This window comes from Mesoplodon bidens, assembly GCF_964165515.1.
Source record: "Mesoplodon bidens genome assembly, chromosome: X".
NCBI classification, from domain to species: Eukaryota; Metazoa; Chordata; class Mammalia; order Artiodactyla; family Ziphiidae; genus Mesoplodon; species Mesoplodon bidens.
In genome coordinates this window covers 131,603,026-131,618,218 of record NC_138163.1, presented here as the reverse complement: position 1 = coordinate 131,618,218, position 15,193 = coordinate 131,603,026, and the positions used below count along the sequence as shown (strand labels likewise).

The 15,193-nt window shown below is 48.3% G+C and overlaps 1 protein-coding gene across 3 annotated transcripts in view; it reads left to right on the top strand.

Annotated features, from left to right (window-relative positions):
- Positions 1-800: 800 nt before the first annotated feature.
- Positions 801-15,193, top strand: part of PRPS2 (phosphoribosyl pyrophosphate synthetase 2) — a 32,949-nt gene continuing 18,556 nt past the window's right edge. For all 3 annotated transcript variants that reach the window (XM_081221696.1, XM_081221695.1, XM_081221694.1), the window contains exons 1-3: positions 801-1,041; positions 6,458-6,641; positions 14,405-14,503. In XM_081221696.1, the coding sequence (XP_081077822.1) occupies positions 920-1,041; positions 6,458-6,641; positions 14,405-14,503 (405 nt within the window). In that variant the 5' untranslated portion in view covers positions 801-919. The remainder of the gene's footprint in view (positions 1,042-6,457; positions 6,642-14,404; positions 14,504-15,193) is intronic.

Sequence of the window (15,193 nt, the reverse complement as noted above, 5' to 3'; positions counted from 1 at the left end):
CCCCCCGTTCCTGCTCCTCCCGCTCCTCCGGGTCCTGTTGCGGCACTTTCCCACTCCACCTCCGCCTCCAGCTCCTCCTCCCTCAGCTCCGCCCCTCCAGCTCCTCCTACCCGGCCCGCGGCTGCGTCTTCCTGCTCTTCCCACCCCGCAGCACCTCCTCCCTCAGCTCCGCCCCTCCAGCTCCTCCTACCCGGCCCGCGGCTGCGTCTTCCTGCTCTTCCCACCCCGCAGCTCCTCCTCCCTCAGCTCCGCCCTTCCAGCTCCTCCTACCCGGCCCGCGGCTGCGTCTTCCTGCTCTTCCCACCCCCGCAGCTCCTCCTCCCTCAGCTCCGCCCCTCCAGCTCCTCCTACCCGGCCCGCGGCTGCGTCTTCCTGCTTTTCCCACCCCCGCAGCTCCTCCTCCCTCAGCTCCGCCCCTCCAGCTCCTCCTACCCGGCCCGCGGCTGCGTCTTCCTGCTCTTCCCACCCCCGCAGCTCCTCCTCCCTCAGCTCCGCCCCTCCAGCTCCTCCTACCCGGCCCGCGGCTGCGTCTTCCTGCTTTTCCCACCCCCGCAGCTCCTCCTCCCTCAGCTCCGCCCCTCCAGCTCCTCCTACCCGGCCCGCGGCTGTCTTCCTGCTCTTCCCACCCCCGCAGCTCCTCCTCCCTCAGCTCCGCCCCTCCCGCTCCGCTTCCGGGACCCGCGGCTGTGCTTTCCCACTCTTCCCACCCCGCAGCTCCTCCTCCCTCAGCTCCACCGCCTCCAGCTCCTCCTCCTCCAGTCCCGTCCCTCCAGCTCCCCTCTCCCAGCTCCGCCCCTCCAGCTTCTCTTAGCTCCGCTCCTCGCGGTGTCTGCCGGTCGCGCTTTCGAGCTCTCGCCGCAGGGTCCCGTGTTACCGTCGCCTCCGCCGCCCCGCGCCGCTTGGAGCCCCGCGCCTGACCATGCCCAACATTGTGCTCTTCAGCGGCAGCTCGCACCAGGACCTGTCTCAGCGCGTGGCCGACCGGCTGGGCCTGGAGCTGGGCAAGGTGGTCACCAAGAAGTTCAGCAACCAGGAGACCAGGTGGGGGCCGGGCCGGGGAGGGCGCTGGGCGCGCGGCTGCGGTGCCGGGCCGGCGCCGGCGCTTACCTGGGACCCCCTCCGCGGCTGCTCGCTCCCCCTTCCGGGGCGGGACGGCCACTATGCGGCCTCCGCGCCACCGCCGCGGCGTCCGGGGGAAGCCGAAGAGGGCGTCCCCAGCCCGGAAGAGCGACCTCCGGGCTGTCACAGGACGCGGGAGGAGGTGGGCGCAGCTGGCGGGAACCGCGGGGCACGCGGGGAGCGACGGCCCTGGGCGTGCTCGCCCCGGGGTTCGCGTTCCTGCCTGGCCGATCCCAAATCCCGGGCGCGCGAGGGAACGTCCCGCCCACGTCCCCAGCCCCGGCTGCGCGCTGGATTCGCCTGGGGCTGTTGAAAGTGCCTCTTACCTGCCCTGCCCCAGAGATTCCGGTCCGAGGGCTACGGGGTCGGCTTTTTAAAAGCTCCCAGGTGACAGTCCTGAGCTGCCAGACTTCTGAGTTCTCCAGAGGCTGTGGTCTTGCAAAGGGTTTAAAGAACCTGAGAACTCCAGGGCTCACGTGCTGGGATCCTCTGTGCTAACTTTTCTGCTTCAGAGATGATGGACTTTTTCTTTTCAGCTTCTTCGTCTTCCTGGGACTCTTCTGTGTCCCGCAGCAAGGGCATGGCTTGAATGTAACTGCTGCCCATGTCTCAGGTCCACAGGAAGCGGTCGCCTCTGTTCAGTGAAGTCAGGCTGGTGGGCCCCTCTGAAGCCGGACCAGCGGCTCCTTTTTTTCCACTTGCCTGAGTCCACGCAGCTCTTGACTAATTTCAAGTTGGTCCCATTTCTCCCCCCCCCCTTAAATACCTTCCACTGTACTCACTTACTGATCTTTTTTTTTTTTAAGTTACCAATCATTTTGATATCTTTGGCAAAGATTCAGTTCAGCCAACATTTCCAACAAGCGGTGCTGGAACAATTGTTGGCAGCTGCAAAAAACCCCAAAAAAGTCCATCCATACTTCCCACCATTTCAAAAATGAACTTGAAGTGGATCGCAGGCCTAAATGTAAAACCTAGAACTAGAAATTTCTAGGAGAAAACATCGGAGAAGAATCCTGATGCCCTTGAGGTGGGCAAAGATTTCTTAGATACCGAGGGGTTATTATTATTACATAGAGAGAAGGTGGAGGTTGCTGTTTTCAGCTTGTTAGGATACGGGAAACCCTTCTTCCAGGTGGGAAATCACCACTGCACAACCCTGATGATAATATAAGTGAAGAAACATTTGTGAATGAGTATCAGGTGGTGTTACTGCACGAGTCCTTCAGCTAAAGAATTCCATTTGGCAGAGTTTTATCCAGAGGTCTCGGAGGAAGTCCAGGGCTCTGGAGAAGGATAGTGTATTTAGGTTTGAATGCCACAGTATCTGGCAGTCCTGTTCAAGTTGCAGTAGCTTTCAGAAGAATGGGATGATAGTTTGTCTCCTGGAGGCGGTGTCATATAAGTCAAGGAAAAATTTTTATTTGGTTTTGAGTATTATTTTATAACTACCACTGGATAATTAGAAATCATGAGATGTCAGAAACCACTCAGCATGAAGTCTGGGAATTGCTATGTAGTTACATTCTATGTTCTTAATATCTAGACTATAAAAGGTTAACTTCCTGACTTTTCTCTTTCCCATGAACTGTCTAGGCCCAGAGGTTGATTTTTTTTATAAAGAGGCCTCCCTGTAGATACTGCACTAGTGATCCGGTTTTTACCGTGTGGTCCTAGAGGTGAGAAGCAGGAGGGCAAAAGGAAGAGAGAATTGATACAATTCATGTTCAGGGCCCCCTTCCTGAATCTCTCCCTGAACCAAGATGAGAGATCTGGTTTGGCGCCTGGTCCTCAACTCCTCCCATGACCCATTTTAAAAACACTATCTAATTGGACACAGAGCCTCATGATTTTACCTTCTCATCTCTAAATTATTTAAGCTCTGCAGGGAGACGTTGGCTCCAGCTTTACAATTGACCACTGAAGTGCCACAGTGATGTCCTAGGACAGCACTGATGATGGTGTCTGAAAGTCCTTTGTAACCCATTATGTTGGTCCGTTAACATGCCCAGAGCAGCTAGCTGGATCCTGAGACCCAAAGTTCTGGTTATCTGTTGTGTAACAAGTCACCCCAGAGCTCAACGGCTTGAAACTAATTGTTTATTTGACTCTCAGACCTGCAATTTGGGCAGGGCTCAGCAAGGAAGGCTTGTTTCTGCCCTGTGTGGTGGCATCTGGGGCTGGAGGGTCCACTTGTAAGCTGGCTCACTCACATGGCTCGTAAGTTGGCACTAGCTTTGGCCTGGGAGCTTGGTTAGGAACCTCAGCACCTCTCCCCACAGGGCTGCTGGAGCTTCCTTATTAGAGCATGGAAACTGGGGTCCAAGCACAAGGATTCCAAAACACAGGAAGTGGCAGCTCCCAGTCTGTTAAGGCCTGGGCCCCAAAGTCAGTGCATCGTCACTTCTGTCACACTGTGTTGTCAAGCACGGAGTCCTCCCAGATCCGGGGGAAGAGGCCATAGGGTGCGCTTCTTGATGGGAAAAGTGTTAGTCTGTGGCCGTCTTTTAATTAGCACACCCATTCGTTGTTGGCTCAGATAAACTCATCAACTTTCCTATTTCAGGGCCAGTAAAGAACAGTGGACGCTGCCTCCTGGCCACAGTTTTTAAAAGACCTAGAGTAAAGATCAGGCGTGACTATCTTTATGAGTAGAAGCAGGAATAGCTTTGGGGGGAAGTTGCCATGGTGATTGTATGTATTTTCTGTCTTCCCCCGGACTGCTAGTCATATGGGGATTGAGGTTCCTTAGAAAAACTAGGCCAGAGAAGCTGAAATTCGGGGATTAACCAGTCATAATACCAGGAGTTGTTGGCAAACCTTTTCTGTAAGGGGCCAGACAACATTTTAGCCTTCGTGGACCCACGGTGGCTCTGCTGCTGTTGCGTCTTACAGTTCTGTAGGTTAGAAGTCCCTCGTGGGTCAGTGTTCCTTTCTGGAGGCTCTAGGGGAGAATCCATTCCTTGCTTTCCCAGCTCTCAGGGGCTGCCTACTTTGCTTGGCTCTTGGCCCGTTCTTCCATCTTCAGGGCCAGCCACATAGCACGTCTCTGACCCTACGTCAGTCCTCACATCTCTTTCTCTGACCTCTCTCTCTTCCATTTTTAAGGACCCTTGTAATCACATTGGGCCAACTGGAATAATCGAGGGTAATCTCCCTGTTTTACGGTCACCCGACTAGTAGCCTTAATTCCATCTGCCACCTCGTTTCCCCTTTGCCCTATAAACGAACATATATATTCAAAGGTTCTGGGGGTCAGGACATAGACGTCTTTGGGAGGCCATTATTCTGCCCAGCCCGTTCTCAGCTCACGGGCTCTAGATTATTGACCCCTGAGCTATGTGATACTGTGATTTCCAGATTGACTTCCCCTCCCAGCTGATGTGATGTTCACGAAGGAATCACACGTAGCTCCTTAGTGCTCAAGCTTGGAGGGAGAATGTAGAATTCGGTCCGTCACATGCTCATCCCGAGGTTGGCATCGTACTCTTTGCATCCATGGCAGAGCACGTGCGAGGTTAAGACCCACTGTTATCAAAACTCATTTTCAGATCCTGTCAACTTGAAAAATGGCATTTTTGTCTTCTAATTGTTCTATGTAAAGTTGGGTAGAAGCTTCTGTTGATTCAGATAGACTGCTCTGTGGTATTCGAAATGCCATTTGTGTTTACATTTTCTTTAGAAATAATGAGCTCTTTTAATAAAACAATACCATTGGGTACAATGGGTTTGTGATGGCAGGAGACGGGATACAGGTAATGGTGTGTGTGTGCCAGTGCTGTGCTGACTCGTTCTCTTGTTGAGCCCCCAGAATCCTGTACCTGACATACAGAAACTTGCTGGTAGGCAATTTTCAAACACTTTAGTTCCTATTTGCTCTTTCTCAAGAAGCTACTGGAGGATGCCCATCAGTAAAACAAGGAAGTGCACCAAGAAAGGGTACAGAAAGTGGGAAATCGAGGGCAGGAGAGGGGTGCAGGCAATCCCCAGGAGACAGCTGTGCACAGGTGGAAAGAGAAGGCAGCTCAGGGAGAGACTCGGGGAGGAACGGAGCTCACGCGCGAGGCCTTTGACATGGACATTGTGGGATTTAGTTTGTTAGCCAAGCGTTGAGGCTGCCATTTGTATTCAGTACTTGGAAAACTTAGTAGATGAAGAGGTTGGATAATTTCCTCCAGGGTAAACAGACCCCCAAAAGTTGTGCATAGAAGGGCAATACAAACTTGGTTTTCAGTTTACTGTATGACTCAGCTCTGAATGGCACGGACACAGTTAAAATGTAGCTCTCAGATTTAGTTGGAAAATGCTGATCTATGTGAGGAGGGTGGCAAGATGAGATGGGAAGGCTGCACACGGGTGCGGGCGATGGGATGGGGAGGAGATAGAGGTCAACACGTGATGCCTAAGATGAAAAATCCACATGAACGGCCTTCCCTGGTGGCGCAGTAGTTGAGAGTCTGCCTGCCGATGCAGGGGACACGGGTTCGTGCCCCGTTCTGGGAAGATCCCACATGCTGCAGAGCGGCTGGGCCCGTGAGCTGTGGCCACTGAGCCTGCGCGTCTGGAGCCTGTGCTCCGCAACGGGAGAGGCCACAACAGTGAGAGGCCTGCGTACAGGAAAAAAAAAAAAAAAAACCAGATGAAGCAATACAAACGTAAGAGAGGGACTTCGAAGATAAATATCTAAAGACCATATCAAGAGTTGAAATTGGCTGCCTCTGCGCTGTTTATTTGTTGTAAGCCTTACAGAACGGATTGGAGTTTTTTAAGCAATGTGTATGTGTAACGTTAACGAAAGTGAAAAACTAAAATACAGTATTGAGCCAAAGAGAGTTAACGTAACAGGCCTGAGACAATTTCTAAAGAGCATATGGGATCCCCTCATATATGAAAAAGGTCCCTTTGCAAGGTGGCCCTTGGCTGGCTTCTGGGAGCTTAGCTTTCGTGAGGTTTCCCGGCATTCCCTGTGGGAATAGCTCACTGCTGAACAGTGTAAGCCATGTGGTTAACACTGAGTCCCCAGTAAAACCCCAGGCGCTGAGTCTCTAATGAGCTTCCCCGGGAGACAGTGCTTCACGTGTGTGGTCACAGCTCATTGCCGGGGGAATCCACACGTCCTCTGTGACTCCACGACGGTAAGGACTCTTGGAAGCTTGTGCCTGGTCTCCCCAGACCTCGCCCCTGTGACTTTTCCCTTTGCTGATTTTGCTCTGTCAGCTCTCAGTGGAAGAAGTCATACCCTCAAGGACCACCGCCTGCCAGGTCCTAGGGAATCACAACCCTGGGGGTGGTCACAGGGATGCTTTCCTGTTAACGGGCGGCATCTTCCATCCCCTAGCGTCGAGATTGGCGAAAGTGTGAGGGGAGAAGATGTGTACATCATCCAGAGTGGCTGCGGAGAAATCAACGACAACCTGATGGAACTCCTCATCATGATCAACGCCTGCAAGATCGCGTCATCCTCCAGGGTGACCGCCGTGATCCCGTGCTTCCCCTACGCCCGCCAAGACAAAAAGGACAAGGTATGGGGGCGGGGCTCCTGTTGGAGGAACCTGCTCTGCCTTAACGGTACATTTAGTTTCTCACTTTGGACCTCTGAATCCCTGGGAAATGCCTGCTGTCTACTGTCAGGATGGAGTAAATATGCCTTCTCTGGTCGGCTCTACCAAAGGTTTGTCTTTGGACCAGCCATCACGTTAGTATTTGTACATATAGAAACAGATAAAGCGTATTTTTGCAGGTATGAAAATACCATTACTATAATATAACATTATTATACTTTACATATAATGAAAGTGGATGAAATTATTGTGTACCTTTGTGGTGGTGGATAGAACTAAAAACACACACACACACGCGCGCGCGCGCACGCACGCACGCACCCCTGGTGAGTATAAAACACTGGGGGAAGTCCTGAGCAGACCACTGGATTGTATCCATGTCAGGATCCCAGCTGTGATATCCTACCTTAGTTTTGCGAAACGTTACCGTGAGAAACTGAGGCAAGGTTGCACCATCTCAGCATTGTTTCTTACAGCTGCATATGAGTCTACAGTTATCTCAAGATACCAAGTTTAATTTATACCATTATCTCTTTTTAACCTTGCAAGAGGAATGAAGTTAATACTGTTGAATTATTCTTTTTGTAACACTAGCACTTTAGGAGGCTTTGTCAGTTTCTAGAAAAACTGAAGAAGATACGGCCTCTGCCTTTAAGAAAAATCAGAGAAGTTGGAGTTGGAGGGGAGCTTGAAAGGGGATTGCATTACTTTGCTGGGCCTGCGAAAACAAATGACCACAAACTGGGAGGCTTACTTAGAATGCCAGAAATGTACTCTCTCACAGCCCTGGAGGCCAGACGTCAGAGGTCAAGGTGCCAGCAGGCTGCCTGCACTCCCTCTGAAGACCCTGGGGGAGCCTTCTTTGCCTCTTCCTGTTTCTGCTGGCTCCTGGCATTCCTTGGCTTCTGGTAGCATCATTTCCATGTCTGCCTGTCTTCACGTGGCTGCCTTCCTGTGTCTCTGTGTGTCCTTTTGTCTTTTATAAAAGGACAGTTACTGGATTTAGGGCCCGCCCTAATCCAGAATGACCTCATCTTGATCTTCACCTTAGTTACATCTTCAAAGACCCGATTTCCAAATGAAGTCACAGGCTGAGGTTCTGGGTGGACGTGAGTTTTGGGGATACCATTCAGCCCTCTATGGGGAACAGCTCTTAAGCTGTTGTCCACCTTGTATTTTATGAATAGATGGTTCCACGGGAATCCTTTCAGTTCCATATAACATAAATCCATAAAACATATATTTATGGACATTGTGAATTTCAGATAATTGCCCATGCCATGAAATGTTGGGGTGTGTGTTGGGGGGGGGGCTGTGTGTGTGTCTGTTACTTTGTGACTTGCCTTTAGCTTGTGAGCAGCCCAAACCTGAGGTCCCACCTGCTCCTGTGAAGCATATGACCTCCCACTTGTCATTTATGGAGCTGCTTTTATTCTAAACTTGATTTGCAAGTTTTATGTGTGTTTTTAGCTGCTAAATTTCAATTTCTTTCTTTTGTCCCATCAGTGTAGTCTGTTGTCTTAGCTCTTCCTCCCATTTGTGTGTTTCCATGGGCTTGTTCAGCATCTTCGTTCTTGTCTGTGTCATAGAGAAGCTCATATTCGGCTACCATTTCTCTTCCATGTAACAGGAGGTTTAGTAAATTCTGTATTCTGTCATTTGTCATCAGATTTTCCTTTTTTTTCTAGTAGCTTTTGTACATGGCACGAAGATATTTGATACATTGCTTCTTCTTCGGTAAATGACTCCTTTTATTACTACTTGGCCCTTTCCCACTGTGTAACGATTTGGAACCCTAACTTGTTTTTTGGGTTTCTTGGTTTGGTTTTTGTTTTTTTCAAACCCTAACTTTCTTTTTAACTGATACAATTATTGAGACGCCTGCATCTTTTGTTTGCAAGTGTTTGATTGGCAGTTACCTCTTGTTCCAATATTGTACTTTCAAACTTCGTTTCTTATGTTTAATCATAATGAAGTCTTTGCCGCATAGAGGAACTAGCAGGGTCTGCATGGCTGGTGTCCTTGCCCCACACGGGGGGTGTGACAGAACTACTGGCCTCTGGCCTCTACTTGCCAGCATTGCCCTCTGTCACCACGCTGACGAAGAGCCCTCCAGAGCTGTTGAAGCCCCAGTGGGCTTAACTGTTCCCTGGAACCATGTTGTTCAACTGTCTCTTTTTTTTTTTTTTTTTTTTTGCGGTACGCGGGCCTCTCACTGTTGTGGCCTCTCCCGTTGCGGAGCACAGCCTCCGGACGCGCAGGCTCAGCGGCCATGGCTCACGGGCCCAGCCGCTCCGCGGCACGTGGGATCCTCCCGGATCGGGGCACGAACCCGTGTCCCCTGCATCGGCAGGCGGACTCTCAACCACTGGGTCACCAGGGAAGCCCTTGGGGGCCATTTTGAGTACCAGTTTCTTTCCTTCCTTTCACTGTTCCTTAGTCACTTTGCTGTAAGTGTGTTTCTTGGAAACAACATGGTAGCTGCTTTTCGTTTTTACCCCGATCAGACAGTTCCACGACTTTCTGAACTTAACCGCTGATGGAAGAGATAAGATGGTCACCGTCAGCAACACAGAAGCAAGGCCATGATAGCAGTTGAGAGACCGCACCAGTAGCAGCAGAGGGAATCTGGAGTTCAGAAATGGTGCGCCTTATTGTTGGAGAAAGCTGATAGCCAAAAAGGAATCACAGAGGGCTGTGTTAGTTTCCAATTGCTGCTGTAGTAAATTACTATAAACTGGGTGGCTTCAAACAACAGAAATGGATTCTCTCATAGTTGCGGAGGCCGGAAGTTGAAAATCAAGGTGCGGCAGGGCCATGCTCCGTCTGGAGGCTCTAGGGAAGGATCCTTCCTGGCCTCTTCCAGCTGCTGGCAGCTGCCACGTTGCTTGGCTTGAGGCCGTATCCCTCTGACCTCCGCTTCCATCTTCCCGTGGGCTTCTCTTGCCTCTGTGGGATCTCTGTCTTTAAGGATACATACAGTAGCATCCAGGGCCCTCTGGGATAATCTCCCCATCTCGGAATCCTTAGCAAAACCACATCTGCAAAGGGCCTCTCTCCAAATAAAGTGACAATCACACAGGCTCCAGGGGTTAGGACCTGATATCTTTGGGGCCACCATTCAGCCCACTCCAGATGGCCTTGACAGGTCACTGATGTGTGAATAAGTGGGTATTTAGGGACAGTTCAAGCTTTGAGATAGTGTCATTATTACATCATTTATCATCTAAGTCAGGCTACTTGAGAGCTTGAAAGGGGATTCTGTGAGTCGTGATGCCAGGAAACAAGTGTTCACCCAACTGTCCCAGGTGAGTCTGACTCTTGACCACCCTTTGTGTAGCCTGGCTCTTTGGGACTGACCTTGGAGGCGGCCAGGACATGTTGATTGTTCTGGCACCATCATTTCTGACCTCTCTCTAGTCAAGCCGACTCGTGTTGCAGTAAGAGAGAGACTGTTTCTCTCACGATGCTGGTCGAAAGGGAAATCTTTAATTTTGTCTATCGTTTGAGGTATGCTTTTGGACTTCTTAAATTGCTGCCAATAACTTTTCTAACTCTTCATTTCTTTCCTTAGACCAACTGGGCTGGCTTTGTATCAGGAAACTTTTGGAGTGAGGGTAACAAAGGATTTAGTAAGCACTTAAGAGAAATGGCCTGAGCCTATATGTAATTCATGTACCAGCCAGGGCGAGTGATGAGGAGACCCAGGGTGATGGGGGAAAACACTTCTCCCCGCTTTGGGCTTCACTTAGGTAGGCTAAAGGCCACGTAGTGTTTGAATGTGATGGGAAGTCGTCGGCCACACTTGTTCTATGGGTTCAGAAAGAAATTCTCCTCCTCAGCCACTGGAGGAGCCCTGGGGAGCCCCACAGACTTGTCCTTTCCTTCCCATAGGACTGTACTGTCTATGACGTCTAAGACACAATGGAATTCTGTGCAGTCCATCTATTTAGAGTTACCTGCAAAGAAGCGCAGAAAAAGCTAGAGCCTTTTAACCAGATTCAAAGCTCGTTTAATTATTTTTAACCTCACTGCTTGTTTTTAAGCAAGTGCTGCACATCCGTCAAATGTTATTTTTGCTTTTATTTGTATGTGCAAGAAACCAGGGGCAAGTTCTGACAGTGAAGGGAAGGTTTCATGATGACACATCAGCACAATGTAATACTAACATGGAAAAAAGATGACAATATCATATTCATTGTAAAAAGTGTGGTGCAGAGTGGTCTGAGCTCTGGGGTAAGACTTCGGAGTCAAGTGGACTTGGGTTTGACCTTTAGTGCCATTATTTAGTCTTGTTCCGTTGTGTCTTTAGTTTCCTCCTCTGGAAGTTAAGGATGGTATTTGGTACTATTTATAAAGTGCTTGGCACACAAGTGGGCAGGCTCTTTCCCAAAAGAACCAGGTGTCAGATTGTTGAGGCCTTGTGTACCACTGGGACTCTGTTGAAATTGCTCCACTTCACCATTTGGTGTGAAAACAGCCATATTTAATATGTAAATGAAGGGGTATGGCTGTGTTCCAATAAAACTTTATTTATGGGCATTGAAATATGAATTTCACATACTTTTCAAATGTCACAAAATATTGCTTTTGATTGGTTTTCAACCACTTTAAAGCCTAAAAACCATTCTTAGCTCACAGGTTGGGAAGAAACAGAGCATGGGCTGTCTTGGCCCATGGGCACCAGTCCCCTGACCTCTGCTATAGTGGGTGGTCAATAATTGCTAGTTTCCTTCCCTGCTAAAAACTGTATGATGTGGGCACAGCTGGACATAATTACTTTTGAGGGGATTTTTCTTTTCCCCCCAAATTTTCAAGGTTATGTTCTGTTTTCAGTGATCAAATAGCTTCTTTTGATTTCTTAACTGGAAAAATTGAGGACAGTTGTGCTGACACAAATTTCTACAATCTTGTCAATTTTTTTTTTTTTTTTTTTTTTTTTTTTGCGGTAGGCGGGCCTCTCACTGTTGTGGCCTCTCCCCTTGCAGAGCACAGGCTCCGGACGCGCAGGCTCAGCAGCCATGGCTCACGGGCCTAGCCGCTCCGCGGCATGTGGGATCTTCCCAGACCGGGGCACGAACCCGTGTCCCCTGCATCGGCAGGCGGACTCTCAACCACTGCGCCACCAGGGAAGCCCCTTGTCAATTTTTAAAGCCTGCGAAGTTTACACTTTTTAACAGGGCAGCAGCCGATACATTAAATAAAATCTGGACTCTCTGGAGAGTCTTTGTCCAGGTTGGTCTGGCTCACAAAATATTTGACCTTTACCCATTTTTCATTAGGGGAGTCGAACGTTTTATTTTCGGTTGCTGTACCTTGACTACCTTTGTCGAAATGTCTTACAAATTTTTCTCTGTCTTGGCTATAAAGTCAGTTGAAACTTGTGAATCATTTTTCCTGCAAGATGCAGTTGGGGGTTGAGGCAAATTGCGAAAGACGGTCCAAAAACCAGCTTTGAAAACAGAGTTTGAAGGAGGAGATCAAAAAGTATGAATTTAAAAATTACCCCTGTAAAAAGAAAAAAAAAAATTACCCCTGTGCTTCAGCTCTCAGAAGTAAGAAATGCTCAACGCCATGGAGAGAACGCTATGGAGAGCGGAGGACTCTTGTCGTAGGTTATCAGCTTAGAGAAAGAGCCCCAAATTGATGAGCATTGTGAGTCAGATTCCCAGCTATCGATTTGTTCTTTTAATTATCTCGGAATTTTGTTAGACTAAGTAATTCTCACAGTTAGTGAGGTGAATGACTAAGCCTCGGAAACTTGGTGTTACAGAGATCCTGTTATTAAATATTTATCGAAGAACTGTCGTATGCAAGGTACAGGGCTGGGACTGCAGGTGATGTGGAAATCTCCAAAACCAATTCTTTGCCCTTGAGGGACTCATAGTCTAGTTGTGAATTATGCATCCTACGTAAAATATCTTCTGATGTCAGTCTTTAAGCAGGCGGCGTAAGGTGGTCCCATATAGTGGGGACCAAATGCTGTGTCCCTTTAGAAGGGACAGGTCATTTCTCTCTAGATTTCTCAGAGTACCTTAAAGTTTGGAGACTGGAACCAGATCTGGAGGGTCAAACACACTGGGTCTGCAGAGATGGGGGCGGAATAAGGGTAAGGTGGGTGTGCAGGTTGAGATGGCAAGGCTTGGAGTGTTCTCCGGAAGGGGGAGGAAGCGGGCCCAGTCCCCACTGCGGGGAGGCCCCCTCCTGGAGGCGCAGGGACGGGGTGGGCACAGACCAGGTCTCAGTAGCTAGAGCCGCGCTGGTGGGAGGGCTTTTCATCCCAAAGGCAACGTGGACCAGAGCAGGGGAGCTAACACGATGAAAACGTGACTTAGTTGAACAGGTTGAACAATTTTTAAAAAATTAGAAAACTGTTTCCCCATAATCTCACTTTCTAGAAACATCTACTGGTAACATTTGGGCTGTTTCCTCTCATTCTTTGTGTGTGAAAAAATGTGTGTGTGTGGGGTGGGGGTGGGGGTGTGTATTATCATCAAGTAATAGGTTTCTTTTTTATAAAAGAATGGTGTTATTAGAAAAAATAAAAATAATCTGTTCACATTGTGATATAATTCCTGTGTGTTTTTACATGAATATACTGTGTCTGTGTGTCTGTGTATTTAACAGATCATTTGTTACTATTTTGAATGAGATCTTTTTTTTCAGCTTTGAGATATAATTGACATGTGACATTGTAAGTGTGAATGAAATCTTCTATTCAGCTTACATTTCCTTTTTCGTGGTGTATAGGAATAACACTGTTGACAGCAAAATGCTGAACTCTTTCCCTAGGTCTCATCGTGCCTGTATAGTCTCTTGGATTGTTTTGACGTGGACAGTTACTGTCCGTCGTGTACGGTGTGGAACCTAAAGCTGTGGAGGAGTTGGGTACCTTCAGAGAGGATACAGCGTCACGCTGCATGTGCTTCTCTGAATATCAAATTATCCATCACCTTAAGGTGTTCTTTCTTGGATCTGGTTTTTGTCGAATTTGTAACAGCCTTCACTCCCAGCTGTAGTGCAGAAACTCGTCTTGAAGGGCTGGCCTTGGCCTTCAGGGCTCTGCAGGATGCGCCCCTGCCTCTCTCCCGGCATGCCCTTGCACTCTGTCCTGGACCACTGCCTGTAGCCACGCTAGGATTCGTTCCGTCCCTGGATGTGATCTCTCGGCCTCCGTGACGTCACATGGGCTGCTTTTGCTGCAACACTGGTCTCCCGCTTCTGCTGGCCTCGCCTTAAAAAGCACTTTCCTCAGAGGGGGCCTCTGACAACCAGTGTCTTTTAACTTGATGTCCTTCATGCTCTTGTCTGTCTCTCTCTCTCTCTCCTGGGACCTATTATTCTGCACAGTTGTCACGATTGGAATTATTTAAGTTGTGATGTTACTTGTATTTATGTTTAATTATTTGCTTCTTTGATATTTGTTTTCTATACCCAGTGTCAGGCACACTGTCTCACAGTAGTAGATGTAAATAATTAATACTTGGTGAATAAAACGGGACGGGTATCTTTTGCTATTATAACCTGTAACTTTTACTAGTAATGAAATCACTTAAATTACTAAGTTTAAATTATTGAAGTATTAATTTTTGAATTATTAATGTTAGTTTTCTTCACGTGTAAGAAAGCATCTGTGATTCCTCTTTCTTCTATAAATCTTAGTGGGAGAAATCTGGAGGTCTCCATCTCTCCCCTGTTATAAAATCCGTGCCTTTATATTTTAGAGTCGTGCTCCGATTTCGGCGAAACTCGTGGCCAATATGCTCTCGGTCGCTGGGGCGGATCACATCATCACCATGGACCTGCATGCCTCTCAGATCCAGGTTCCAGCATTTTCTTTGTCGTCCTTGGTTACGGTGGGGGCTTAGTGCAAGTGGTTAAATCCTAACGCCCTGTTAAGTTAAATAATTTTTGAAGGAGGTAACACTACGTGTGTTTTTAAGTTTGTATATGGCAACTCTTGGATTTTCATCTTTTTTACTGAACTTAGAAATATATTTAATGTTGATGTCGCCTGTCTCCAGCACCACCTCCCCTCTACTCACTTTTGGAGGAGCGGGAATGGCTTCTTGGTAGTAAACTCTATAATTCCATCTCAACTTCTGGAAAATAATTAGAATGGGAGAGTCGTAATGTAGGTTTTTTAAAACTCTTCATAACTTAGTTCCGTAATCTGGCAAACAGGCCAAATTACACTATGCATACTCTGTGATATAGTGAATGTTGACTTATTTGGCTTATAATAAGGTGTTTAAGAAACAGCAAATCTCTCACCCACTGATCTACAAAACCATTCTCCTATCCCTTAGGATAGAGCTGATCAGAAGATAGCAGACCATGTCCCCGTATTGAACTGAAATCTGCTTCTGGAACATATCAATCTTTTGATTTAATTCTGTTTGAATTAAGAAAAGGGAGTCTGCACAGACATAGAAAACGGTTACCAAAGGGGAAAGGTTGGGGGAGGGATAAATTAGGAGCTTGGGATGAACAGATACACACTACTATATATA